At 43.0% G+C, this 27,516-nt stretch overlaps 1 protein-coding gene across 1 annotated transcript; it reads right to left on the bottom strand.

Annotated features, from left to right (window-relative positions):
• Window positions 1-7,702: 7,702 nt before the first annotated feature.
• Window positions 7,703-26,114, bottom strand: FAM83F (family with sequence similarity 83 member F). Its single transcript, XM_026867956.1, has 5 exons — window positions 25,535-26,114; window positions 21,807-21,974; window positions 14,402-14,523; window positions 13,114-13,826; window positions 7,703-8,295 (listed from the first exon to the last, which is right to left on the bottom strand). The coding sequence occupies exons 1-5, from the start codon at window positions 25,988-25,990 to the stop codon at window positions 8,231-8,233; spliced, it is 1,524 nt and encodes a 507-aa protein (XP_026723757.1). The 5' UTR covers window positions 25,991-26,114; the 3' UTR covers window positions 7,703-8,230.
• Between the last annotated feature and the right edge of the window lie 1,402 nt (window positions 26,115-27,516).

The following is a 27,516-nucleotide window of genomic DNA, read 5'->3' as shown; positions in this document are numbered from 1 at the left end:
AGCAACTCCTGGACTGTTAGAAGAAAGTCAACAGTTTGTTGGGGCTTGCTTACTGTTTTTTTCCTGAAAGACAGCAAAATGTTCTTTCTTTTATGACTGCTATTCTGGATTCAAGGACCTTGAAAAGAAAGCGTGTTCCCTCTCAAGAGCCCTTAGCAGCTCAGTTCTAGTCTGTTTGCTTCCACTGCTTAGAACACATTTGATTTCTGCTGCTGGGTTGCTTACTGTCATTTAGGATCTTGCAGAGCCTAAACTTGCCGTGGTATCTATTGTAACCTATGGTCCTGCTTTCACAGGGTCATGCTAGTGCACAAAGAGCAAGGCAAATACACATTTAAGCTACTCTTCCAAAGCATTCCAGGGAAGCTGTGTTTATCAAGGGAGCCCAACTCCTCCAGAAGACCTTCTGTTGCAGCAATTGCTTTTGCAGCAATATTCAATGCAAAAACCGTCCAGTGTTTCAGAGGCTGTCCTCATGTTAACAATGCTGCTGTGCATGGGTGAATTCCCAATTAGTTATACCAAGCACTAGTTATGTGGAAGATTTTGAAACAAGATGGAGCCTGCCTGGAACAACACCCTCCTTTTGGCTGCAGGGTACAGCATCCATAGCTGGCGCCTGTGCTTGTCTGTCTCCCTCTTTGTTCTTGTGAGTCTGTCTCCTTGGATGCAAAGGGGAAGCTGTTGGTCATACTGTTGTTGTCAGTAACTCCAGTGTAAATCCAGCGAAACCCCATTTGGTACAGGGAAATTAATCTGGATTTGCAGAAGCATAACTTTATCAGCCCTGTAACTGAATTAACATCTTTAAAAGTGGTTTGGAAATTGGTGTGAAATCAGTAGAGACTGCTCCAACTTTTCCTTCCAGAAAACTTGATTTATTGAAATGCTGCAGTCATAAATACAGAACAAAGGAAATGAATATATTACAGTATCCTCACTGTGAAAGGGCAATGGGAGATGCTTTGATAAACCAGGAGACAGGTCATTATTTCAGTGCAGTGCCTGTCAGAACGTCTACCTACTGTAACTCTCCAAAAAGTTATTTTTTAACTTCCTTCCTATGAGATTTATTAGGCTGTAAAGGAGAATCTCAAACAAGTGGTAGAATAATTTACCAAGTCCTAGAAAAGGTACATTGGTGAATTGCCTTGCACTGTACTGGGGCAGTGGACCAGATGACCAAGTGGCCTTTTCTATTTCTAATGTCTATGATTATCGCAGTTATACCTCAGGACACTAAACAGAGCCATTTTCTTCCTTTCACTGGCAGCAAAATGTCACTAATGGCCATGCTAAATCAGAGCAATTGATCCTTCTGCAGATGTGTTGTGCACTTAGCAAGACGACTAGAAATGATCCCACTTCGTTTAGATTTGCTATTTTGCGTTTCTGTAGTGGCTCAGCACAAGGGGACTGCCAGTCAAAGGAAAGAACTTCTGGTAGGAGATTAAGGATAACTAAGGAAATGGTTGCATGACCTATAAAGAGGATCATAAATATTGCAACAATAAAATCAGTAGCTCTTTCAAAGTTTAAATAGCTTTTCTTTTCAAACACTTGAGGTAAATGCTCTTTTCCCAAGGTTGCCTAGCATCTACACCTTGAGATTCCGCACAGTTTCACAAAATATACTGTAATTTCTCAGGGAGCTAGCTTTTTCTTTTAATGATCTTTCTTTGTGGAAATAACCTCTCCACAGAAGTTAGACCTTACCTACCTGGAAGTTCCTTATAGTCTCCTCTAGTACTGAAGTTCCAGAAAAGCCAAAGCATACTAATAATAAAATAGCCCCTGGATTTCTTAAGCACAACACCTACCAAACAATGTAAGAAGGGGCAAGGATGGTTCTGCCTTTTATAACCAAGCAGCAGCACTTACACCTTTTCTTGTGTCCTAGGGGAACCTCACACACAAGGGTCTGCCTACATAAACACTCGAGTATAACATTTATATTCTTCACAACCCTAAGCATGCAAAACCCCAGACCTGGGCTGTTGCAGCTCTGTAGATAGAGACAGCTGACATTCTTATCCCACAAGCCCTGTTGGTGTGCAAGATACAGCCTTTGTTTTTAAAGCTTGGTGTAGGATCCAGCTCTGGAGTAAGCAGCCTGCTCTCTTGTGCGCTCAGTTTCTTTTCCCCCTTCTCTACCCTACCATTAGTCTAGCCAGTTCAGGGGAAGCATAAACCAATGTGTTCCACCAGCTGTATCACAGGGATGCAGATCTCGCAGAAGTTTTCCTGTTCCTTTGTCACCCCACGTTGTTGTGTTCATTTAGCTTGTATGCCTTAGCCCTTGGCTTGGCAGTACTGCTCTGGGCACTTTTATTTAAAAGGGCACAACACCTGCCACAGTACAGAGGCTGGAGGGTCTTGATATTAGTGCTCCATCCTGCAATCCATCAGCTATTGGTCCAATTGTAGAAAGCAATATCCTTCCTGTAACAGCCACTTCAGTTTGGTAAATCAAATAGCTGAATGAACGAACACCCATGTTTCTTCACCCCACAGCTGGCATATGCCAAATCCACCCCCAAGCCCATGCAAAGTGCTGATCAGTCCACAGCCCACTGGTACAACATACTTTTCTTTCTTGTACATTGGAAATTCACTACTCAGAAGCTTTTTTGCTTTAAATAGATTAAGAAGGCAGAGGACCCCCTGAATACAGTCAATACTCACAAATGGAAAATATCCTTAATCTGACTTACCTGATTCTTCCTTATGCTACTGTATGTATATGTATTTAGATTTATGTTCTAGGTTTCAGACCCTCTATAATATTTACAATCCTCATTATTCAAATAATGTAGTTTACCTCTGTGCTTTCTGCAGAAATTATTTCTGTTGTGTTTTCCTGGTTATGTGCAATTTCACACATCCAGTGTCTATAAAATCGTGGCTTTCAGCACTCCCTGTCATCTAGAAGTTGCTGATTTCTACCTGAGACAGGCAGGAGATCTGTTTTATGCCTACAGTTCTCCTACAAGTGACATATCTAATATGTTAGAAACATCTCCAAAACTTAAGACATCAACTTATTATGTTATGAATTTAGGATACATCAGCTACTTGCCCCATAGTTCTTGTGCAGACACTTCTCAGCTACTGTCCCTTACTTCCTTATCTTGCTGAAAAGCATGGCAAATTTGCCCACATTGGGAGTGGGAATGGAGTAGCTGGGGTGCTGCACATTATGCTGTGGTTTTCTGTATGCTAACTCCCCAAGTACATGTGCCCAGGCTTGCAAGAAAATCAGAAACAGTTGTTGTGCAAAGAGTTAGGTAAACAACTGCCAGCCTTGTTACATCCATAAAGGCTTTACCGTTTCATCTGCATCCATAGGTTTCTCTTAAAAGATGGTTCCTACAGTCACTGACTGTGCTTAATGATGATGCCCAAATCTGCATTTCTTCAGTAGGATAAGGACAGGGGACATAAGGTCTAAGGACACAAGGAGGTAATTCAATCCTGGACTGCTCCCTAATTTTGAAAGAACACAGACAAAAGTGTCAAGAAACAAGATAAAAGTGTAATATTAAAGTAGCAGTGAAGTGAGGGGAAGGACAAATGCATCTTACTTGAAGAACCTGCCTAAAACAAGTGGAGAAAAGGAAAAGGCACAAAGTGATGGTGGTGCTAATACTCTAAAGAAGGAGGCTCAGGATCCACAAGGCCCTGACATACCCTGTGAAACAAGCTTGAATTAGACAGACTCCTCTTAAACAGTATGAATGCAATTGCTATGGGGAATTTAAGCACTGAAAGATGAAGGTTTTGTATACTGCAAATACTGTTTCATGTACCTTAATGTCCAAAAGTAAAATAGAGGCTGGATTTGTTCTGAAACATGGTCAGGAATTTTAAAACAGGCTTTTGTATACACAAACAAAAGGAGCATGGGAAACAAAAGCTTGGGAGTTACTTAAATGTCAAGGATTGCATTCTGCCAGGTAAAACTGAAGTGTAGCAGAGGGACTCAGTTTCATAAATGAAATGTCATTGCTGATGGGTACAAATTATATAAGAAAGATGGAGAGGGAAACAGAGGTGGTACTTTGTCAGATGCATTTATAGCTGCAGCAAGATACAGTTCAGCTGCAAAGAGAGCGGTAGTAAAAAATAAAGAAAATAAATAAAAATTGAAGTGGACAGTTGCTACAGCCTACTCCAGCAACAAGAAAGCAGGAATGAATTAGTCTCTCTCAAGGTATCCAAAGCCACAGGACTCTGTACTTGTGGGGAATTTAGCTGCCCACACATCTTTAACAAGCACCGCCAAACACTGGCCAGAGATGTTCATGATGTTCATAGAAACCTGCTCTAATCCAGACAGTACAGGTTCTTGACAAATAAACAAGAAAAATCCCCCAAACCCAGGAATTGTAGCTGAGAAATTAAAAGTAACACCAATGAACAAACTATCTGAATGTAACATAGTAAAGAGTTTATTTGTTTGACTTAGAAAAGTTCTCTGACATAATTTGCTGGACACATATACATTAAATATACAAACGCATACTAAAAGAAACCCAGAAGGCACACATTCAGCCAAGAGGCTCATTCAGAACCACTCACCATTTCACACCAGAAAGAAAGAACTGCAAGTTCCACCTTTGCTACTCTCTGTCCAGGACTGCAAGTGTAGGTAGGCCCCATGGTACACCACACAGATCAGCAAACCTGCAGTGACAAGCCAAAGAGTAAACAAGATGTGGAGAACAGGTGTCCTCTTGGGATTGGCAAGGGTCAGGACACAGATGCCAAGGAGAGCTAATCTTGTTCTTTAAAATAGCAACAACAAATATCTCCCATCTTTCCCATCCCCTTGGGAGGTTAGTGACTCGGTTGCATGAGGCGACATCTTGGGAAAGGACCAAATGATTGCTTATTTGAAGACTGCTGCAGGTACTTACTGTACCTTCAGCCTCCACTACCAGACTTCCAAGAGAATTCATAACTACTGCTCCTTGTCCCTCTGCCCCCAGCACCATTAACCACAAATTATCTGGAGAATGATAAAGATTCATTTACAGGTCACAGTCTCAGGTTTCTAGCACTTATCAAGCACCACAATTAGCAAAACTAATCGAAATAAATGTGGTCACCTCACCCAGACTCAGATCTGTTGCTACAGGAGCAGCCAAATAGTCCAAGTTCAGCTGATCTTATCTTCAGGGAAGAACAAGTTCCACCAGTCTGAAACATCCACTCTGGATCAGCAAGGCTGCATGCATCCCCAAAGAGTCACGCTGAGTTTAAGGAGCAGATTCGTATCATGAAAGAAAGCATGTTTGCTCTCTCAAATTAAGTAATTAAACAGTGTGTGATAAGCCTAAGGAATTCTACTAGCCCCTGGAGTCAAGGCATGAGACTTCTGTGACAGGGGAAGGAATTTAAAAACAAGTGAACACTGCTTTTCAGGAACTGGTGTCACAACAAAACAGAAGACAACATACAGATGAGAGACTGTCTCTGAAAAGGAGATCCTGTTATTTAACAAGGTTAAAGAAAAGTGCTGTTGCATCCATCACAGGAGAGAGAAAGTAAAGCATGTTAGTAAGTAAGCACAGAAGGAAAGGAAGGGCAAGTGAAATCAGCCTCTTGGACTGTGAAGTCACTCCACCCAAGATGAAGCAACAAAGACATAAAAACAAAGAGATAGAGGTCTTCCTGGAAAACTTGACCATATATATCAAGATAGTAATAATTAGTTAACCTATTGCACAATTAAAAATAAATAAATATTTTTAAAGTCTGGCAGAACAAGGAAGCACCGACAATGTTCTTATTAGAATGAAAGGTGGAACAGTGTTGGCCTGATAAAATTATCTCTGACCTCTGCTAACACAGTGAAATAAATACAAGGAGAGAAAAAAAATCTCCCAAACTGGCAAATCTGGCAAATAACAGAAATATGGCAAAATCAAGCCATTTTAGACAACCTTACAAACGTACAGCAAGTAGCTCTTGGCACATGAGCCATACACCTGAAGCCAACAACAAAACACAGAACTATTAAGTTACTTCTATGTTCAAGTGATGGTGTAATTTCCAACACCTCTTTCCTCCCATTACCAGGAACAATTTTATAAAACACTGCTGATAATAGGAACTGACAGACCCAGCTGTAAAATTACAGCTTTTTCCCAGAAGGCTATATAGAATAGCTATACAGAGCAGCAAGCATTTAACCGACTGTGTGAGGATGAGTACATTTAAACAGAGGATACGATATCTTTGGTATTTTAGCATCTCTAGACATTCTATGGAGTAAACTCAGAGTAAAACTGACCTGCTTGCCATTCATGTTAAATACACTTCCAGGAAAGGCAGTTAATCAACCAGTCAATCAATCAATTGCACTTTATCATCAACTACAGACAGTTGTTTCAGTGCAAAACCCACTACTGCAACCCAGCGCTGAGAAGTTTTGGAACAGCTTGTTCTGTATTGGGAGTGCAGCAGTTGTCTTTGTTGTCAATCCCTTGTGCAGTGAGTAACTCAAATGGTTTCTCTAAACAAAAAGAAAATTAAACCTGTGTTTTTCTGGCATGTAGGTATGTTAGTTTTCAGGTGTCTACTTACAATTAGATATATTTTTCTTAGGTATCACAAGATGGCTTACTTATGACATCAGAGCATGGAATTTAGGTGGTGAGAAAGCAGAGTGAAACATCAGTCTCCACACTGAAGGAAAAAAAAACAATCCGCTTCTCCACTCTGTTAGTGGGTAGAACTGGAAAACGGCCAGTGAACAGGAAGACAGAGGTGTCAATCAGGTCCCATGTAATGAATAGTTATATATACTATGAACCTGCAACTTGGAAAAAGTGATGACTGAGGACATATATAGATCTGTAAAATCATGAGTGGCAAGGAGACAAGGAATAGGGGTAGTCATCACTACATCTGACAGTGGAAGAATTAGGGTTACTCGACAAATTCTAAAAAAAAAACATTAAAAGAGCCGGACAAGTCTTTTTCATACTACACAATGAACTCAGAGTTCATTGCCACAGAACACTGTGGAGGCCAAAATTAGAAGAAGATTTTTAAAAAGACACTAAATGCATTCATTAAGGCCAGGTCCAGAAGGAACTGCCAATTCAGAAAGTCCACATACTGCTGGAATGGTGTCAGAGAAAGACCTCTGTATACAAGCTTTTTATTTTATGCTTCTGTGATTGCCCGTTACTGGCTATCCTCAGAGACAGGATAGCAGATTAGATGGCCTATGGTCTGACTGCATGCGGTGTTTCTTATGGATCAAAGCTCTCAATTTTGGTATGATTAGAGTCTGAAAAGGCTAAATGAAAAAAAAAAACAACCAACAAACCAAAACATTTGCAAAGCTTGTATGCCTCCCCCTGCTTCCTCTCAACCTGAAAGATGTGCTCCTTAATCATTCAGTTTCCATGAATGGTAAAGTATTGCTGAATTAGCAACAAACAGGATTTTGTAACAGCCACTGAAGGCTGCATTATTGCTCCCAGATCCTGCCCAGTCCACGGCATTTCTCCGACCCAGTCTCAACCGCAGGTTAAGTCCCCCTGTATTCTATTTTTTCTCTTTACTACACTCTTGCTAAATCATTTTGTTCAACTGCTATATTTATCACAAGAAACAGTGAAGATACTAATCTGCTGGCCTCTGCTCACTAAACCCTTCTCCCAGACCACTCATTTCTGTGTGGATAAGTGATAACAGGAATCTACAAAAAGACTCCTTGTGGACAAAGGATTGCTACACTGTCTGTAAACATCCTTATTTCACCCAGAATTTGCCACTTCAATTGGATTTAGCCTTCCAGCCAGTCAGACCACTACATTTCTGCAGTGCAGCAGAGTAAACAATGCAACACAGTGATTCTGAGTCTGTAGCTAGACAGACTGAAGTAGCAGCACAAGTAAGTCAGAAAATCTGCATTTATCTGGACACAGAGCGAGCTCTGAGACCAGTCATCACAGTCGTTTTTATATATAAAAATGTGTGCACACAGACATAAGGACTAATACATTCATCTAACCCTCATTTAAGGGACCAACCATCCAAAGTCTATGCTTTACGCAGCAAATGTGCTTTAAGTGGGGGTGCCAGGTGCATCCAGGACCAGACAGTGGCTTTTCAGACCACTGTGTAAGGACATAGCTGTAGGTTCAAAATCAGTCAAGAGGTTACTGTTCCAGCTTGTTTAGTCTTCAGTTCTCCAGACAATCCTTCCCAATCAAGATAACACACAGGTAGATTGTTTGGTTTTATCGCTTGTAGTGGAGTTTGGACTTAGGTTACCTGGAATGAAAAGAAGTTGAAGTAATGTTAAGTAAACAAGACCTGGATAAAGTTTGGACTCATGCCTCAATCCTCTCTTGCTATTTACTATGCACCTAGTATTAGACCTACATTACTCTGCACTCTCTTCTGGTTTTATTTCCTAATACTGTGAAATAAAAAGACAATAAAATAAGAGCAAATTCAGAGTATACAGTGGAGAAAACCACTGGAGAAGTATTTCCAGGCTTTGGCCTGTACCCAGACCAGTATTCTTGGGTCCCAGTTGGTACTGAAAAACAGTCTGGCCAGGACTTTGGTGGAGGTTTTTTGAAGAGTGAGGTATGACAAAAAAAAGTCAGGTCATCTCATCCATTTGATCCACACACACACACATTCTCAGTAGAGGTTTTCTCACATCCCACTATAAACTTCTCAAGTGCCAGTATTTCCACCATTTCCTTTGCAAGACAAATCCCAAAGCCTCTGGGTCTCTCACTTAAGTAGCACAGTATGCTTCCTCAATTTTTTATCATCTTAGTTTTTTTCATTGCTCACTCAACAGATTCCTTCTGCTCCCAGTATCTGTACTTTTCAATGCTTGCACTGCTGTCTCATCTCCTTCATTACAGCCAGCTGTTGGTCTGGATGCCCTAGCATATTTTTTTCAAGCACTGTTCTAATGTGTGTTTGCAGAGGCTTTTGCAAGTACGGGAGCTCATCTGTACTCTGAGCTCAGCAAGGCTTACATGACTTACAGCCCAGGGCAGTACGTGTTGAGAGGGGCTGCCATGTCACTTGCAGTCACTCTGAACCAGGGCATACCCCATTCATGTATTTGTACAGAAGAAAAGTATATGTGCATCTCCTAAGCAGTTGGAGCCAGTGGCCAGTACAGAGTGAGAACAGGGAGGGAAAACTGCCACAGGTCAAGGTGACATGCTACTGAGAAGTCTCAACCTTGCTAAGATGAGGGAACTTTCAACCCAAGCACTGACTCTCAACTGGGCTTCAAGTGATTCATTTTTCATTACACTCTCTTGCTTGTGGCTATTTGATCAATATTCTCCTCACCCGCAGGTGATGGGGAAGAGAATAGCTCTGTCCTCTCCCTCTCCACCTTCTTCCACACTGCAGCTTCTTGATATCCATGTGGGAGGCTGCACTGCAACCTGCTCTGACTTCTGTGGCTACTCTGTATGCCTCCTCCCCACATCTCCCTGTGGCATTTCATTGTGCCTCCTGTTCCGCCTTTGACCAATTCTGTATGTTACTACTAAGTTTATCATTACTCCTATCTCCTCACCACCCCTGTTCCCCTCCCTGTCTGTATCATATTCAAGACCCTCACGTTTACTTTCAAAATTGTCTGTGCTCCCCTGCTTAATCTCAGCTCCCAACTCCTTTATTCTTCTCACCTTCTACTCTTGTCTTCTAACCTTTTTCTACAGATCCTGCTACAGTTAGAGCAAACACCATCCTTGTATGTACCCAATAATGTTCCCCTCTAGAATAGAGGCTAAAAATTCCAGTTTCCACCTGTCCATGATCCCACTTTGGCTGAAAAATACTGGTGATAACTAAGCAGCTATTTTTGTGGTATTGCAGTGCCCAGTGTAAATCCATTTCTTGTTGCATGAAGCACCCAAAAGTAAAACACAAAGTCCTGCTATTAAGTATGTGTTCTGCAATCAACACTCATGAGGAGTGGAGGCCAATGTATGGAGCAACTCAGGATAGCAGACTTTTCTGAATGAGCCCACTTCTTGCAGGGGAGAAAACAAAACAAAAAGCCAGCACCTTCCAAAGGCACACAGCTTTCAAACCCTTACAGTATCTCCCAGAAACTGCACACAGATGTCAGTGTCTTTGCTGATTACAGCCTGCCCAGCAGCAGCTCAAAATTAACAAGATTCTGGTCAGGTACAGAGATGCTGATGTTGTGTTCCTAAGCAGGCAACAGTGAAATTCAAGAGTTGTGTCGGTTTGATGATGTGGTTTAAGATAGCCTCATATGACAGTGTACAGTCTCTGTGCAGTGTGCTAGGACAACACCTCCGGATGTTAATTCAGAGCTTAGTTTGGGAAGTTACTATTTGTAGTCCTTGTATTTTCCAGACTCCCAATTCTGACCTGCAGGTATCCCTTTTCTACCATGTAAATACTGAGCCAGATTTTTAGATTCTGTCACAAAACACACTTTTCATCACTTCTCTTCCCAGTTCAGATTCTCTTCATCAACATCTGCTCTTACAAGACTGAACCTGACCTTTAGCCTGCTTGAATAATGTCTTTCAATTACTCTGCGAGCTTCTTGGGGTGTAGTTCTGGTCTCTTCATGCATTTGCCAGGTGGGATGTGTCTCTGTGGTACTACAGAATTAATAGTGACTTTGGAGGATGTGTGCATAGGCAGGTCCACAGAGCTTAAGCGTGCTGTTTAATCTTTACAAAAGGTAAGGGCAGCTATTTGAAACTGTGAATCTCTGAATAATTGCATCCTAACCTGACTGCATATCAAGCACTTTCTCCCTCCTTCATTTTCACTTCTTACCTCCCTTCTGTCACCCAGAGTATCACAGCATCAGTTTTTACTAGACATACTTCAAGACAAACCTTTAAAACAAAGTCAGTCCTATAGTTACCCAAGAACAAAGTACCCCTATTTTAATCTTGAAGCTGAAACTCTATTCCATGTTCATGTTCAAGATTTTTTTATTAAATCCTAATGAAGCATGTGGTACTGACCAAGTAGCTGCAGGATCTTTTTTCTATTTCTCATAGGTCTCCATCTTCCTAATGCGCCTTCTAATATCTCTGTTCACATGTCACTTTGGGACCATTAGACTAGAGAAGCCTTCTCTCAAGAACAGTGATTCAATTCAAAAGCATCACACAAGCTTTGATTGTCCTCCAGCCTTTCACAACACCAGATGACCTAACTCTACTCACATCATACTTCAAAAGCTGCAGAGTCTCCCATTGCCACCATGAACAGGCATTCTCAATTTCCATAAAACAAAACAATACTTGCATGGACTCCTTGGAAAGACTTATCAGGTCAGGAAGAGCACAGCAGGAATGCTGGTGTGCTGGACCTCTGTGCATTCCTTACACCTGTTCTCAATTCTTCCTTCCCCTTTGTTGAAAGACGTGGCAGCCCTCAGGAAGTAGCAGCGGCAATAAATAAAACCTGAATGTAATAGCATGATAGTGTCTTTGTGGAAACGGTCCAGACCACGCATCAGACTGTCTGGCATAGATCCATGGTGTTAAAGGAATAGGGACATCCCTGTTGCCCTGACTCTGCAATGCCCCAGAAGGGCGCAGCGCCCCACTGTTCAACTAGACATCAATCTCTTTCGTGCCTTAATGTGAGCCTAATTTCATCATGACAATGCAGGAATGGTGGGCTATCTGCTTTAAAACAGGTAACAGTGAGAAACGTAGGGAATCTCTTGAGATCGTAAAGTGCTGACATATCAGACATACACAGTTCTCTACTTCTGTCACTAGAGGGTAGTGCAAGCCCTCAGATGCATTCCTCTGAAATGCCCATAAATCTCCCTGTAGGTCTTCACCGATTTTGGTTTTTCTGGCTCTGAGGAATGGGGCCCAGCAGCACATACAGTCTGTGCTTAAGACATAAAGAGAACTGGAGAGAGGACCTCTTTAGACCAGGGTTTACCTCTGCCTCCCCAAATACCAAACGTATGTCCACAATAGGTCAACTATAGTCTTAAATACCATGCCTTCTTACAGTTCCTCTGTGTTCATTTCGCATTTTTGAGTCTGTCCTTCATTCAGCCAGAATTATTTCTAAGAACCTAATAACCTTCCCAATACCTTGCTTTTCTTTTCGGTCTCAGGAGAATGTCTTTCCATTTCACATCATGGCAGTCTCAAGGGAATTCAGTCTCTCTAGACCTGCATTTTGCATTCATCAGAACACAGAATGGTCTCTGGTCAGACAAACTGAGGAGGAATTTTCTCCCTGGAACTAGTTTATTTTCCTGCTGGCACATGACATATTGACACCCAGCACAGCTCACTGAGAAAGGAAAGCAACCAGGCTAAACAGTCCATAGATTTACTTCAGTCTGACAAAACATCTAAAACATTGGGAGGTTAACTATGAACTCATAAATTGGAAGAAATCTTTATCATTTATGTCTTCAACTGGATGAAGCCTTGGAAGGACTTAGTGAAAATCTCAATCATGTGATAGCAAAGAAAGAAAAGTTGAGATCTAGTACTTCTCCATAGCTTCTATTTTCAGGACCTTCTCCTCCATTTTGGAAGGTGATGAGCAAATTAAAAAGACCCCCTCTCCTCCATTCCTTGCCCCCTCACCTCAATAGAAACACATTTTCCTCTCTCCTCCACCAGTAACTTGTCACAGTAAACACACCCAACTAAACCTGAATGAGGAAAGGAACGGTAGGGTTACATTGAAAATCTGCTTGCACCCTGCTAGCCACTACAATAGTTGAAGATACTGCTACTGTTTATTAGGACAGCACACTTCATGAACTGTACACTTAACCTGTTTTACACAAGGAGACATTCACCTTTCTTTCCCTTTGTTCCATACCCACTTGCTGAGAAGTATGAGAAAATATTTACATGAGAAGTACTAACTTTACAGTAAGACTGCCATTAAACTGCCTTCAAATTAAGTTGCTTATATCATTTGATACAACTCTGCTTTGATCCCACTCATTTTAATATAAATAAGAGCATCTACTCACCAATGCCTATATTGAATAAGTTTGCACCAATCAGCCAAACTCAGAATAAGGGACACAGAAGCAGAATATGCTGGTAGGAGAAGTTTTACCTGAGATGCCTCCAGTGCTCCGAACACTTCCATGACCAATGCTGAGTCGCTCATATTCCAGTTTCATGTTCCCAAGGTCTTCTCCTGAATGTCCTTCACTGGCAAAAGAATTAGCCTCAATGCTTGAGCCTGGAGACCGTTTGGCCTTGCGACTGAAAAGCCCACTGGCAAAACGTTTTCCTTGCTTTGAATTGGCCTGTGCATTTTCTTTCTTCACGTCATGAATAGACTCTCTGGATTTGGATTTATTTTTCAGGTCCATGTGGAGCCGGGAGAACAGTTTCTGAGGGCTCCGATTCAGCTTGTTCACGTTCTCCAGTGGTGGATCAATTTCTGGGAACTCTTGCTCCAATGTGACTAAATCATTCAGAAACTGATTTAACCGTTTCTTTGACTCACTTGTTTCCTCCTTTTCTATGTCCCCCTGATTATCCTGCCTGTGTCGTGAAGCCCAGAGCATCATATCACCACGGGTTGCCCCTGCCACTAAACCATACTTGGGGTTAATGAACTTCCGAGCCACAGTGGAGGAATGAAGGCCTGGCTTCCCAGTTACAAGAAGGGATGGGTTAGCAATACCTAGTTCCTTGTAGAAATTAACTTCCTCTGAGATGGCATAGAGCTCACGAAACTCAATGTCAAACATCTCCACGTGCTGTCCTGTCAAGACTAGCAGGATGTTTCTGTCGATGTGGGATGAACTCCATGTGAAGCTAAAAGCAGGAAACAGAACCGGCATTAGATTTTTGGGTGCATACGTGACCCAGCCCACCTAATAATTTCTAAAACACTGCATGGGAATACGTAGCATTGTGCCATTTGCCTGTATATCCTTGACAAGATGGGTCACGATAGACATATGAAGCTCTTTACTATTGTTCTTCATTAGGCATGCAGACCAGATCTGAAAGAAAAGGCCCTAAAACACTGAGGACAGTTGACCCTTCTAAAAAATGCAACACTGCATCAACAGGAGGAGTGTACAGACTGAAAACCTCACTGAAGAGAACTAAGTATGGTGGACCTGGCAGACCACCACCTGATGCAGTGGGGAACTATCTCCAGTCCTCTGAAATGGTCCACCAGCACAGGCATGTTCTGTTCTCTCAGAAGCACCTTGTGCTCTATGCCACCTTCTCTGTTGTCCCACCCCCATTTCTACAGATGCCACACAGATTACAAAGCTGGGATAAGAAAGGGAATGACATAGGAAGAAGACTCTCAAGCAGAGCCACAAACCATTCTTTACACAAAGAATGTAGCTTTGCCTTAAGCAAGAGTGACCCACCTGTATGACCCAGTGGCCACCTTTTCACCATCCACCATCAGGAATCGGGATGCCAATGTGCCTCTGATCTTCCCTGCTGGCATGTAGAACCCAACTCCTGTCACAGAACGTATGCGGATGTTCTAACAGGGAGGTGAAAAGACAAAATGTCACAATAAATAGGGCAGAGAATTAGATAACTGTCAGCTCCAAGTCTTAACATGTCACTCACATTATCTCACTACTTCTGGGACTACATTTTGTTTTAGCCACCAGAAATCAGAAGTGCTGTATGACCTGTTGTCATCCCCTGTCTATGCAAGTCACTCCTCTCCATCAGTTTATAGCCCTAGCCAATGGGTCAGCATCTTTGTAACCCTGCCTGTTGTATTCAGCTATTCATCTTAGCCCACTGGCAAGACAACGCTTTCAAAATCAAATAATCCTCCACCTCCAGTCCTGTGCTGTAGCTCAGAAGGCCCAGCCCAGTTTAGAGGAATGAATCAGCAGAAGCTCTGAGTCACATCTGCACTCTCTGAATTCTGATCCCTATTCCACAGCAATCCCAAGATCTTCTCCAGATTACGTTAGCAGGATCACAAAACCAAGGAACTTTGCAACACTTGTGCAGTATGAAGGACACAGTTACTTTGAGGGTAATGTATAAGACAGGTCTCTATTAGGTTCTTTTTATGCTTGTGTTCTAATTCCCAGCAACACATGGCTTGACAAAACTGGGCAAATTAGAAGAATGGACAATTTAACTATTACAGAAGAGAGGAGGAAACAATTCTATTACTCAAAAGATATATGTTTCCTGTCAGTTATAACAAAAGGAGAACCCTAACCTTTATAATTTTGTTCAGAACCCCAAATAGCGAGTGTCCACCCAGATTCCTCACTGTTCAATGGAGAATTAAAAAACCACAGAACTTTTTTTGAACAAAAGGAGTAGTGTCTCTACTGATGTCCTCAACAGATCAGCAAAGAATCTGAAGAAACAGAAGAAACAACTTTTAATTAAATGAATGGAAGTAGTTAGAAAAAGATAATACCTCTCCTCAAACCTCCCTTCACACACCCTTTGGCCATCAAACCTACAAGTAATAAAACAAAGCACTACTAGACACAGAGAAAAAACACCGATTTAAGGTTACATGATTTTCAACAACAGATGTGTGCCTACAGTTACTATAAGGACATATCTGCACATTGGACTGAGTGTTGTTCTGCTCAGGGGTCCTGGCTGCATGACACTGAATTGCCAAACTGACATGAAACATCACCCCCCCCCAAACCCAAAAAGCATTGACTGTCAGTGTAAGTTTAGAGCAAATTATCTTGTTGCTCTGAGACACAAATTTAGACCATTTTTTTCATTCCACCTGTTTCCATAAGAATTCTTTAACAATGAAAAGCTAAAAGGTATTGTGAACTGGAGTAATAAATCCAGGGTTGAGAGTCAGACAGTCCCAAGTATAATCACAGTTCTGACACTATTTCCTGTGATGGTCTGGGAAAGACAATTCACCTTTGCCTCATTCTTCCCCCATCTGCAGAGCAGGAGAATCATGAGGATTTGGCTAGTACAGCCTTGGATCCCAAAGACCTAACTCCTATTATTATAAACTTCACTGATGGCTTAAATATTGTTAGGCTATAGAAATCAGCATGCAGGAATGAGTGATTATAAGAATGCAGTTTTACATCAAAGAACATTTTTCTGAATATAACTCCTACCTTTTGAATCTGGTCCCCCACTAAAATACAGCAGTGGCAGTACAAATTCTGACTAACAGTAACTGATGATACTACTATTTTGCACTCATCTATTGCTTGATCTGTCTGGAGTCCTGTGTGGGCATTAGCTAATTAAAACTCCCAACACTTCTGAAAGTATTATTACTCTGTTTTAAAGATGAGGAACCTGAAAGAGAAAAAGATGAAGTGACTTGCCCAAGGCCTAGCAGTGAGTCATATGTGTGGGATGCTGAATGCAGGTTAGCTAGAGCACAGGAGAAAGGGTGCCCTTTCCAGTATTTAGAATAACATTTGTAGTTGGCTGGCTGATCACCTGAAATAATATTTTTCCCTTGCTGAGTAAAGTTGGATGTAGAATTTGCCAAATCATGGAGTATTGACTGCAAGTGACAAGAAGGAACTCCATTCTTCAAATCGGTCAACAGCTCTGACATGTCCTGTACCTTTGTGAATCAAGAAGTATCAGCCTGTGTGAGCAGAAAGTTTCTTAGCATGTAATATGTGTAGATTTTATTGTGTTTGTATGTTGTATCACCTTTTGGTGGAAAGAAAGCACATTTTAATTTCTGCAGTAACTGAGCTACACATAACACTTAGAAAGGCACAGAGAGGGTAGAACCAAACAGCTGAACACATAAACCGCCTTAAACAAAGTAGGCACAGGAGTGTATAAATACATCTTGAAATGCAGAAAACAAGCACAAAGTCATATAAGCATCAAGTCACTTAACAGGTTATTTGTATAATGTTTTCTGCCTTGAAGGATCTTGGAGCGTTTGTAGACTGATATATCAAGCTGTACAGAGAAGGAACAAGCCTGGGTTCATTTACTGAAGACTACACAACAACAAAAGAGGAAAACCAAATATAAATTATATGAGATTTGGAGGGGGCACTAGCGTTACAGTACTAACAAATACTTACGGTAGAGGACCAGTTAGTTCACCAGATAGAAGTGACCCCTCCAGATCTGTATTCTTGCAGAAGCCTGCTTAAGGTTTGTCAGATCCTGGCGTATGGAAGCTGCAGCCTGCATTAAATTTCTGCATTTCCTTTATGCAGGCTTGCACCACTCCTCGTCACAAGCAGTGACTAATGTCTCCCTGGCAGCAAGTTAATATGGACTGGTAACAGTCAAGCCTGACAGAGCATCCTAATGCGAACAGTGAAGGAATGAGTCTTTCCTGCTTTATTGTTACACATTTTTAAACCTCACCCTGAACCCACAGAAAGTTAAATTAGACCCAGTTTAGAAAGTCAGTAATAGGGTGTGTTGTGAACTGACACTTAGATGTCACTTGACCGACCTGGACCGTAGTGTTACAAGCTGGGGTTGAGCAGGGGGGAAACACAAGACAGAGCCAAAAGGGAAGTGTTTGTAAGTACTTCCACCAAGGAATCCTGTGTGTACCTTCCCTCAGAACAACTGCTGATATATATGTTGAAAAGCAAGCAGGGATCTTTTATTTCAAGTTGGGAAGGATGGCATGAATGACCTCTATAAATTAACAGATGTAAAACAGATTAAGGGGAGGCAACAGACAAAAGCAGTAGCTGATAGATGACAGTGACTCAACAGTCCCTTATACTGACTGCATTTTTCAAAATGCAGAGATTCCCTTTCTGCTGTCCCTGGAAACACCAGATCCCTTCAGTCAACAGAATCTGCTGGGATAGCTCCTGTCCTTTGTTTTTTTGTACTACTGCTTCACCTGAGCACAGGGCTGAGGGGGAGGCCCTAGATGCCCATTATTTCCCACTCTAAAATCCTAGATACCACAGAACCACAGAAGGGGGAAAGAAGAGAGACATGGGATTCATGTGGACAGGACCACAGTAACAACAGTAAAGGAATTTTTCTTATTCATGGTCTGCAAGATTCTCATTTCTGATGATCAGACCTCCACCAGGTCAGAGGGATGGGTGGTAGGGTGCTCATCTTACACAGTGACACAAAAGCAGCCACCATGTAATGCTGGGAAATACTGTGGACTTCACCTATGTGTTTGCCCTGAACAGTTCTGGAAAAGGCATGTTTGTTGACAAAACAGTCAACAAGTATTGCAGGTATTCAAACAGAATAGGATGGAATGCAGCTAGCTGGACCTGACCTGATAAAGTCATTATTGGGTATTGCTTATTTGGGTCTTTGCAAAGAGAGAGCCTTGTGAGCCCCCATTTTCAAAAGGTCAAAAGCAGCCTAGTAGAATTCTCTAACAGATAATCAAAAAATCAACAGCACTGCATCACGTTACATTCAGCTTCTCCCTCACTTGAGTTAGGAGTCAGTGAGGAAAGACATGAAATACTGAATGAAATCCCTAAAATTTCTCAGGCAGAGGAGGAACTCCTTACATGTTGGGAAAATGAATGCAAAAATTAACATAAAGGTGAACTTCCTCTAGATAACTCATTCCCTGGGCTTGCTTGGAGCTCTAGGTGAACTCCCTGATTTTGAGAAGGAAGGAGTGTCTGTTACTGGGGTCTTGCTCAGCAGAAGCATGGGGAGAAAGAGAACTCATCTAAAAACTGATGAGAACACTCACCCTCAGGTGAACAAAAAGAGGACTCTTTGTGGGGCTATGAATTTTTTGAATTTTTTTATCTATGGAGAACTCTGATTCATTGTGGTCTCTGAAGAACACTCTTGTGTCAAACATTATCAGAAGTCTGGCAAACCATGTCCTATAGGCTCAGGAAGCCATATGACTCAAACACAAGACACACTCTTACTAACATCCCGGGATGAATGTGACAATGCTTGAATTTAAATGCATTTCTAATGATCTCTGGCCTTCAGACAAAAATTGAGGTTTTCTTATTTCATGCTTGGAGTCAGTAAATAACTTTTTGTCTTTGCAGAGTGAGGTACTGTCTTCCTACAGCAATTTCCCTCCTGTGAGACTGTCAGCAGATCATAATACCTTGTCACCTCAAAACAATAAAATAGCCAGGAATTTTGTGAAAACGCCCAGCACTGTATGTAGAAAAAGGGTAAAATCCAGTGTTAAGAGTAGATCTTCCTGTATTAGGACCAATGAAATATTCGCTCTGCATTGGATAAACAGGGAAATGGAAACAAAAGGGCAGGAATCACAGAATCAGAGCATCTGGTGATGACAGAAGACAGAATAAGCATCCTAACCCTGCAGCAATGACAGCCCGTGGTAGTGTGTCATCTCTCTCTCTCTCTCTCTCCTTTCCTGGGATCAGAACTTGCCTCTAAACCTTAAAGTTACACCCCCACATTGCTGCAACTTTCTGAGAAAAAGCTATCCTTTAAATCTTGCACAAGCATTCCAAAGGAAAGGTGGGAAGAAGGGCATGAAGAAGAGTATGCAGTTCCTTTGCTGATAAACTGTGGCCCACTGGTGAACATTTTTTAGAAGAAAGCAAAATGGTACTCAAAAAGAGATGGTAAGGAGATCACTACACTAGTTTCTCCTTCTTCCTCAGCAATTTCAACATCCTCTGTGATCAAACAGTGCAGGACAAAATGGTTCTGCCTGAACAAGACCAGAGGCCCAGCTTGCTTTCTTGCTTTAAATTTCGGTCTTCAACACCAAAAGTTCAAAACAACCCGCAATACATTCCATCAATGAGGTGGGGGTGGGGGAAGCCCACAAGGGGAAGCCTTAACCTTGTTTGAGATTATCTGGGTATCTAAAGCCTGGTGTCAGGGGAATCACTATATGATGATTTCTGCCATACATCCAAGGCAGTCCTGTGCAGGATACTGAAAGGCAAATGACCTGCTTCCCCTTACAGGAAGACTCTTCCCAGGCCTTCCAGAGTACCACAGACAGGAATAAACTGCATTGACCTTAATGGGATTAACTAAAGCCTAAGCCATACTGGAAAAAGAATACAACAGCCTTAAGGGGATAGAGTATGAGATGGCTGAGAAAAGAGGGGAAAAATTTGAAGGACAGCACTCTGTGGGCTGAAGCTCTGCAGAATAGTGAACAACTACATCAAAGAAGGATGTGAAAAAGTTCTTCTCAGTAGACCTCCTTCAGCTCATCTTGTATTTGGACTTTTTTTAGCTGAAGGAGTCTAATGAAAAACATAGCAAGGACTGCTGCGAGAGAAAGGAAGCACAAAAGGGACACAGAAGAGTTTTCTTCTGCTTTGGATGGCATCAGTTCAAACTCTGCCTCTTTGTACACGGTAATGGAACTAGGCTGCTGCAGGACCTAGTCACTGCTGTAGCATGTCACTGTGATGACTGATTTTGGGTTGTGAAGTATGTATAGATACCTATGGAGAAAGAGGTAAGAGAAGAGCAGAAGGGGACGGCTTACTGCTTAAAGATGCAGAAGGCAGACAAAAAGGAATTCACCTCTCCAATAGCATTGCAGCTTTTTCTAAAATGCCAGGGCATCTTTTAATTTACTCTATCCAGAAGTTAAAATATGCAGTACTGAAGGCATCATTCCTGCACATGGTGACACGGTAAGAAAAGTACTGGGAAGCAGATACTGGAGAAAATGGAACTGCTGCTTTGATTTCAGAGTTTTGTACAAAAAAGACTTAAGCCTAGGCCACAGAATACTCCTGAGGCTTGAAACAGGTCTTTCTTTGAAAGAAACCAGAGGAAAGAAACTTCCATCTCTGTTTTGGAGAAAGATGAGGAAGCTGCTCAGCTGGATGTCTTTTTTGATGAAGTCCAGAAACTGAGCAGAGTGGTAGTTCACAGGAGCACTGTTCAGATACAGGCAAGTCATTTTCATCCAGATTTAAGACTGTTCTTCTAAAACAGTTAATATGAACCTCTATAACCTTCAGAGCTTTTTGAGTTTTGGTTCTGCTTTTTTTTTTAAAACTATTGAGTGTTTATGGAAGATCTGCCCTTCCTCCAGGCAAAAAGGGACTTTTTTTCCCACTGCTCAGAAGAACAGTTGGATCACAAGAGGGGCAAGTCTGGCATCCCATAGGTTGTTTCCAACCTAGCAACTTTTTCAGTATTCAGAACAAGTCTGTAGTAGTGACAGTGACTAAAAAACATGAAAAAAGCAAGGAATACAATACTAACTATAAACACACAAAGGATTTCAGTCTGTATGTAATGGAATGAGATCCTATTGAGGCTGCTTCTGCCAGCCAAGCTAGGCCAACTGCTCTGCTGTGCGGCGTGCACTATATGAAGGCATACTCTGATACAGAACAAGGGAGCAGCTATGCTCCTCAATCCCTTATGTTCTCAGGCAATGGAGGACTACAAACGCATTCACTCCCAGATGATCACCGATGGATAGGAAGGTCTTGATTGTGTTCTATATGTATGTGTTCTATAACTGGGATCCATGCAGATAACAACTCAAAGAGCTACTCTGGACTCTAGTTTGAATCCTTACATAGGAGACCCACAGGAATTTCCTCAGTTTTCTTCCCAAACAGGAATGTTTAGGTTACAATACTCAAGAAACTACACAGACACCCGTCTCAGGTGAAAGGCAAAAAATCCAAATCTTTCTTTTCCCTTCTGTATTAGCAAGTCATTCTCTTATCCCTTCATGTTCCATGAACCCTTGCCTAAGTGCTGTGATGTGACTTGCAGGGTAGAAGAGATGCGTTTGCCTGTCCAAGTGAGTTCCAAGACTCGTTACATCCGAAACAGGTCAATGACCTGCAGGAGATCATGGTGCAGTATTGGATGTCTTACCCGGATCTGCAAATCACTGAGGTCAAGGCATCTGCACATTTCCAGGAAGAGCTTCACACCCTCCTCATCTAGGATTATGTAGACTGGGATCCAGCGCTTATATGCTGCATCAACAATATCACGGAAGATGTCCCGATCTGTAAATACATCCATGACCACTGCAATAATCTGGAAATAAGAAGACAGTAGACAGACAACTAAATAAAATACCAGAAACTGAAAGGAAGGCTCATCACACTGGTGCAAAATAAAGGAGAGCACTGATACCAGAATATGGAAGAGGAGGATATGGGGAAGATAAATATACAAGGATGTACACGCCCAAATACTAACAATAATGTTGTAATTTTCTGCTGCACTTTGGAAGGAACTTAATATAAGAACTCTTTGAGACTTCTCCTTCTTCTAGGGGAAGATGGCTTATTTCAGCAGCCTGAGGAATGCCAAAGCAAAACACATAATTTTTCCTCTGTATTGTAAAACTTTTGTTGCATCTGTAAGGATCCACTTAAAGAAGAACACTGAAAATAGATTGAAAAAGAAGAGTGGAAAACACTGCTCTTAACATTTAATCAGAAGGTGAGTAATGGAAGAGAATGAATGTGCAGAGGAATCAGGTCAGAATCCTCAGCCACAGTACATAGGGCAGACAAGAATTTTATTTCCCTTTTTTCCCAATTCCTTTTAAGAAGTCTGCTCTCAGGGCTGGCTTCCTAAGAAATGTCTTATGGAGCTCAAACATACGCACCTCATATTTGTCAGGAAGGGACTGGAGTGTGTGTTCAAGATTTGGAGGCAAAATGATGACTGCCTCTCTCCACATGTACATTTTTTCTGGTATAAAACTAATCCCTCTTTCCAGGCATAGATTTTACATAAAACCAAAAGGTTGCGCTGACGTGACAGACAAGCCTGAACATTCATAGGATGAGTAACAACAAAACCAAGAAGGTTATGGGCAACTTTAAGCTGATCTTACATGTTTTGTCTTTCTTTCCCTTTCTGCATCTTTCACACCATTAGAAATATCAATTCTTTTCTGCCTGAAATTCTGCCCAACATCTGAAAGGTTATGAATGAAGGAAACTAAACTACTGTTTTCCTAGTCCCACTGGGAAGCATCAATTTGCATCTCATACTCCTAGTATGCTGGGAATAGAATTGCCTAAATTTTAACTTCTCAGGCACTGCGGTCACAGTGATGAGCCAAGCTGTGCTGGGGATGACACATACAGGTGCAAATGGAGCTGAAGACTGGATTGAACAGTGGGATCTTCTTGAAGTTTGGAAGAAGTGCAGCTCAAGTTGCAAGAGCTGCCTATTGAAGAGGGAATAATTCTCACAAGAGACCTCTTTCCTTTGACAAATGCCCTTGAACAAATTGCTTTTGGAAAAGTGATGCCATACTAAATGTCCCCTACTGTGTTTGCTGAGTCTCTGCTTGTACGGCCAGTAACAAGCAACACATCTGCTCCGTCAGGCTCCTTCTGTCAACAGTGCTTACACAAGCTTTTCTTTGTTAGAAAAAGAAATAAAGAGCTGACATTGTGGTTATGCTTATCATTAGCATGTAGGTTTGTGATACATGTGAACTATGGTGGAGCTACATGATACTAATAGTAAGTCCCTCAATAAGTTCTGCTAGGCAGAACTGGATTTCAGGTCCTGCCTTGGTTCTTACTTCCCAGAATGAAGCAGCAAGATTCAGGTAATGTTACCAGAACCTCTGAAAATTAAAATATAGTGAACTTGTGCCACTTTATTCCCAAACAACGTAATATTCAGACAGATTATCATTAACGGCATGAAGAGTTCATGCATTAATTCAGGCCTGTTATGCTCCCTCTCCCCTCCACACATTGTGGCACTGATGTACTTATTTAGGAGCGAGAATGCCCGGTAATACTCATTTGAAGTAAGAACATCCACATAGGGAATTGATCAATAATAGATAGCAGAAGCATGACTTCAGGCTTTGGGGCCTTGAGTCAGTTCAGGCTTCCCTGCAAGAATGTGGACTAAACTCATGAAAACTGAGATGTGTATGAAAAACAGATTAGCTGCCTTGCAGATGGCACTTCTAAGCCAGCAGTGGGCAACCCCAGTTATTATGTTAAGTCTTCTCAAACCCCTGCCACAGCTGGCGATGTGTCAGGATTACCTAGGAGAGTTCCCAAATACAGCAAGTCAGAGCATGAGAACCTACCCCTGCAAGAGGTTTTCCCCATTCCTCTACCTATCCTGTGGATAATAAACTTATCTATAGGGCTCACAGGCGTGCCTAACTCTTCATAGGTATTTAAAGATTGGCAAGCGTTAACTTGCCAATCAATCTCATTGCGGTAAGGTAGCTTCATTAACATATGTTTGTAAAACACTGACGATAAGCCACCCACAAACATGTGCCACATATTACTAGTATCTGTTCAGACCCTCCTCAAAAAAACAAGACCAGCAAAACCCCACTCTCATCTGCTGAAGGAAAAGCTGCTATCTAGAGACTTTTTTTTTTTGCCAGGGCCAGCTTACCTGAACACAACAGGCATAGTTACCTATGAAAAGGACCATTAAACACTTAAATGGCTGTTAAACATGAAACCACCTTTGGGCTGGGAAAGCACAGTTCATCCAGTGAGTGAAAAAAAAAAAATCTACAAAGGAATTAATTACTTTCAGGTGCCAGGCACAGCTATCAAAAAGAGCAAAGTTTCCCAGTCCTTGCACAGTCTGTAGAGGCATTTGTAGCAGTGCAAAGAGGATGTGAAGTTGCACTAAATCAGAGTAGAAGGATTTTGCAGCTTCTGGCTCTTCTATACGACTGATCACCCAGTTGCTGAACAGGATTATGGGGTGTGCAAGTATTTCTGCAAGCAGGGAGCTGAGGAGATCAGCTACTGGAAAGTTGGGTGGTTTTTTTTTTCCCAGCAGATTTGGTTTTAATGTCTGTAAAAGTCATGCATATAGTGTATGCTGGGGTGGAGGAGCAGGTGGAGGAGGAATAACTGCTGAATTACAAAGCAGAAAAAACATAAAGCTCCAGGAGTGATGTCAGCTCTGAAGGGGATCTTTTCCTGGGTGGTCTTCCCTAGAAACTTCACCCACACCTAGAAAAAAACCTCATCATTGCCCCCATCTATTCAATGCAAGCTCTTGTAGCATCACGGCTGGTTTTCTCACCAGTGGTGGCCTGTCACCACTAACAGCCCTTTCCAGCAAAGATAAATAGGGATGCAGCCACATATTGTCTGGACTCTGGCTCTTCCAGTACATGCTGGATGGTGTTGAGACCACAAAAAATAACCCCCAAAAATGCCACCCCCTAAACAAACTCATTGCCCTGTGTTTAACTAGGGATACCTGCACGTACAGGCGGTGCAGCTGTAACAGCATCACGACCTGCCTTCCCTTGAGCCAGGGAATCAGACTGGGACAGGACAAAGCAAACTAGGTAGAAAATCCCAATTTGAAGGGGTTTGTGCAGGAGTTTAACCCCACCCTGGGCATCATTTGGCAAACCGTAATGTGACTGGCAACAAAGCACAGGGAAAGCCCCTGCCCGGTAGGCCAACGCGCTCCTCCCGCTTTGCAGTGGGGCCGGCGAGGAAGGCCCGTCCAGGGCAGGGCTTCGCTTCCCTTCCACCCCACGTGCCCCCAGCCCAGGCATGAAGGTGGACAGGGGTGGCCCATCGAGGGCACCCGCTTTGTGCACCGGCCGGCCCAGGCCCTACCTTCTGTGCCTGCTGGATCATCTCCCGCACCACCTCCTTCAGGTGGGGCGCGCCCTCCTCCTTGCGGGGGTGCGTGAAGAGGGCCACTCGGCTGATGCCCCGATAGAAGGTCTTGTCGGTCCAGCCCAAGTCCAACGGGGGCACCTCTGTGTCTGAGCACTCGGGCCAGTAGGCCAGCGAGAGGGTCTCGCCGCCGGGCCCCCGCGCTACCTTGCCGCCCTCCCGGGGGTCGTCGTATCCCCGCCAGCCGCCCCGCAGGGCCTGCAGCTCCCGGCTGGAGAGAAAGTCGCGAAGCTGCTCCTTCCTCAGCGCCTCCCGATAGGCCCCCTCGCCCCGGGTCACCAGCGCCTCCAGGGCTCGGCGCTGCTCCTCGCTGTAGTAGAAGCGGGCCTGGGCCTCCGTCACCTTCTCGTTGACGTGCGACTCGTCCAGCAGGAGCACCTGGGACTCCGCCATGCTGCCGTCACCCGCAGCGCCGGGCAGCCGGGAGGCTGCGGAAGGAGGTAAAGGCAGAGCCGGGCCCGCCTCACCTGGCCTGCCCGAGCCCGCCCCGACGGGTGGAGCGGCTGCGCCGCCCTGCGCCGGCTTCTCACGTTCCCCTGGCTCCCAGGGGACACGGCTGTTCCCTCTGTTCTGCCTCTCTCCCAGGCCGGTGCGTGGCCCCGGCCCCTGGGGGTGTGCAGGGGTGACCTAGAGCCCTGACCACAGTGCTTGGCGGAGAACCAGGCCTGAGCTGCGGGTGTATTTTGGGGTGCAAACGCGAAAATCTATTCAAGGGGGGTTCCCCCCCTCTTCCAGACGTGGCAGCCACCTGAGGGGTGCTCATGGGGAAGGGGTGGACATGAGTGGGGCCAGGGTCGCAGGCAGAGCACCCTCTGTGGTCTGTTGGCTGCAGCTGGCCGCTCGCTGGCCATCTCCCAAATCCTCTTGAAAAGCCGCAGTAACAGCTCAGAAACTCCCCAAAACAGGAGGTGGGGACCGTGTTTACAGATGGGAGGATGAGGGAGCGATTTGCCCGAGGCCATCCAGCAGGCTGGTATCAGAGCTAGGAATAAAACAGCCCTGCTCCCAGTCTCTGGCTGAGAGCATGAATAAATACCCCCAGCTCGACACACGTGTCCCAGCTGAGAGATTAGGGGCTGTAATGTTAAATTATGATTTTTGCATGGTATGTGATAGTTGCCAGGGGCTCTAATCAAGATTCAGGCCCTGCTGTGGTTTGCAGTGCGTATACAAAGGATAAAAAGACAAGCTGGTGGGGATGAGCAATGAAACGGGGATAAAGGCAAGGCAGTGGTGAAATACAAACATTCAGAGGCATTTACAGCACTTTACATATGTGATTAGGCCTAAGTGCTCATATGCACAAAAAACTGTAGGGACAGAGTTACTGGAGCTGCTCTTGTCTCCTCTCTATAAGCAATCACCAGCACTCAATGTGAGTTAGCTTAAAAATTCAAGGATAAAATAGGGCACTGGAACTCATCCTTTAGGTAGAAGGGAGAATTTTAGTATTCCAGACTGTCATCAATAGCTTTTCCTAGCATGAAATTCACTTAAAATTTGAAATTGCACTTCGCAAAGGTCTACTCTGTCTCTCGTCCCCTTTAAAAATTAATGTCAATATAGGTTCTTTTAGTCTTATTTCCAATGAAAATGAGGCTTACATGGTCATGGTGTCTGCATCTGTCTGCCTGTCTGTCCATCTCTGTAATAACTTTTGAACCCACTAACTGATTTCGATCGAGTTTTGCAGAAGTGTAATAACATCCCTACAGATTTTGTGAAAATAAATGGCCCGACTGCAAAAAGAGACCCTATCAAAGTCTCCAACAGGGAAAGTTACAATATGGGTTTATGTCTTATTAGATTTCAGAAATTCCATAAAAGTGAAAACACTAATAAGTGCCTGATCTGTATGAAAAGCTTCAAATGAAGTTTGTGCCATCTTAGACACCTGGTCAGTCAACCACAATATACAA

This window comes from Athene cunicularia (genome assembly GCF_003259725.1).
Source record: "Athene cunicularia isolate RWA chromosome 1 unlocalized genomic scaffold, athCun1 chr1_part2, whole genome shotgun sequence".
Taxonomy (NCBI): domain Eukaryota; kingdom Metazoa; phylum Chordata; class Aves; order Strigiformes; family Strigidae; genus Athene; species Athene cunicularia.
Note: the sequence above shows the minus strand (reverse complement) of the source record. Positions and strands in the feature narration are given on the sequence as shown.

Excerpts from the sequence above, each read along its gene's own strand:
- FAM83F (XM_026867956.1), bottom strand. The coding sequence starts at position 25,990 with ATGGCGGAGTCCCAGGTGCTCCTGCTGGACGAGTCGCACGTCAACGAG. Across the intron at positions 14,524-21,806 it reads TCAGTGATTTGCAGATCCGG|AACATCCGCATACGTTCTGT; the intron begins GTAAGACATCCA and ends CCTCCCTGTTAG. Across the intron at positions 13,827-14,401 it reads GTGGCCACTGGGTCATACAG|CTTCACATGGAGTTCATCCC; the intron begins GTGGGTCACTCT and ends TCCTGCTTTTAG.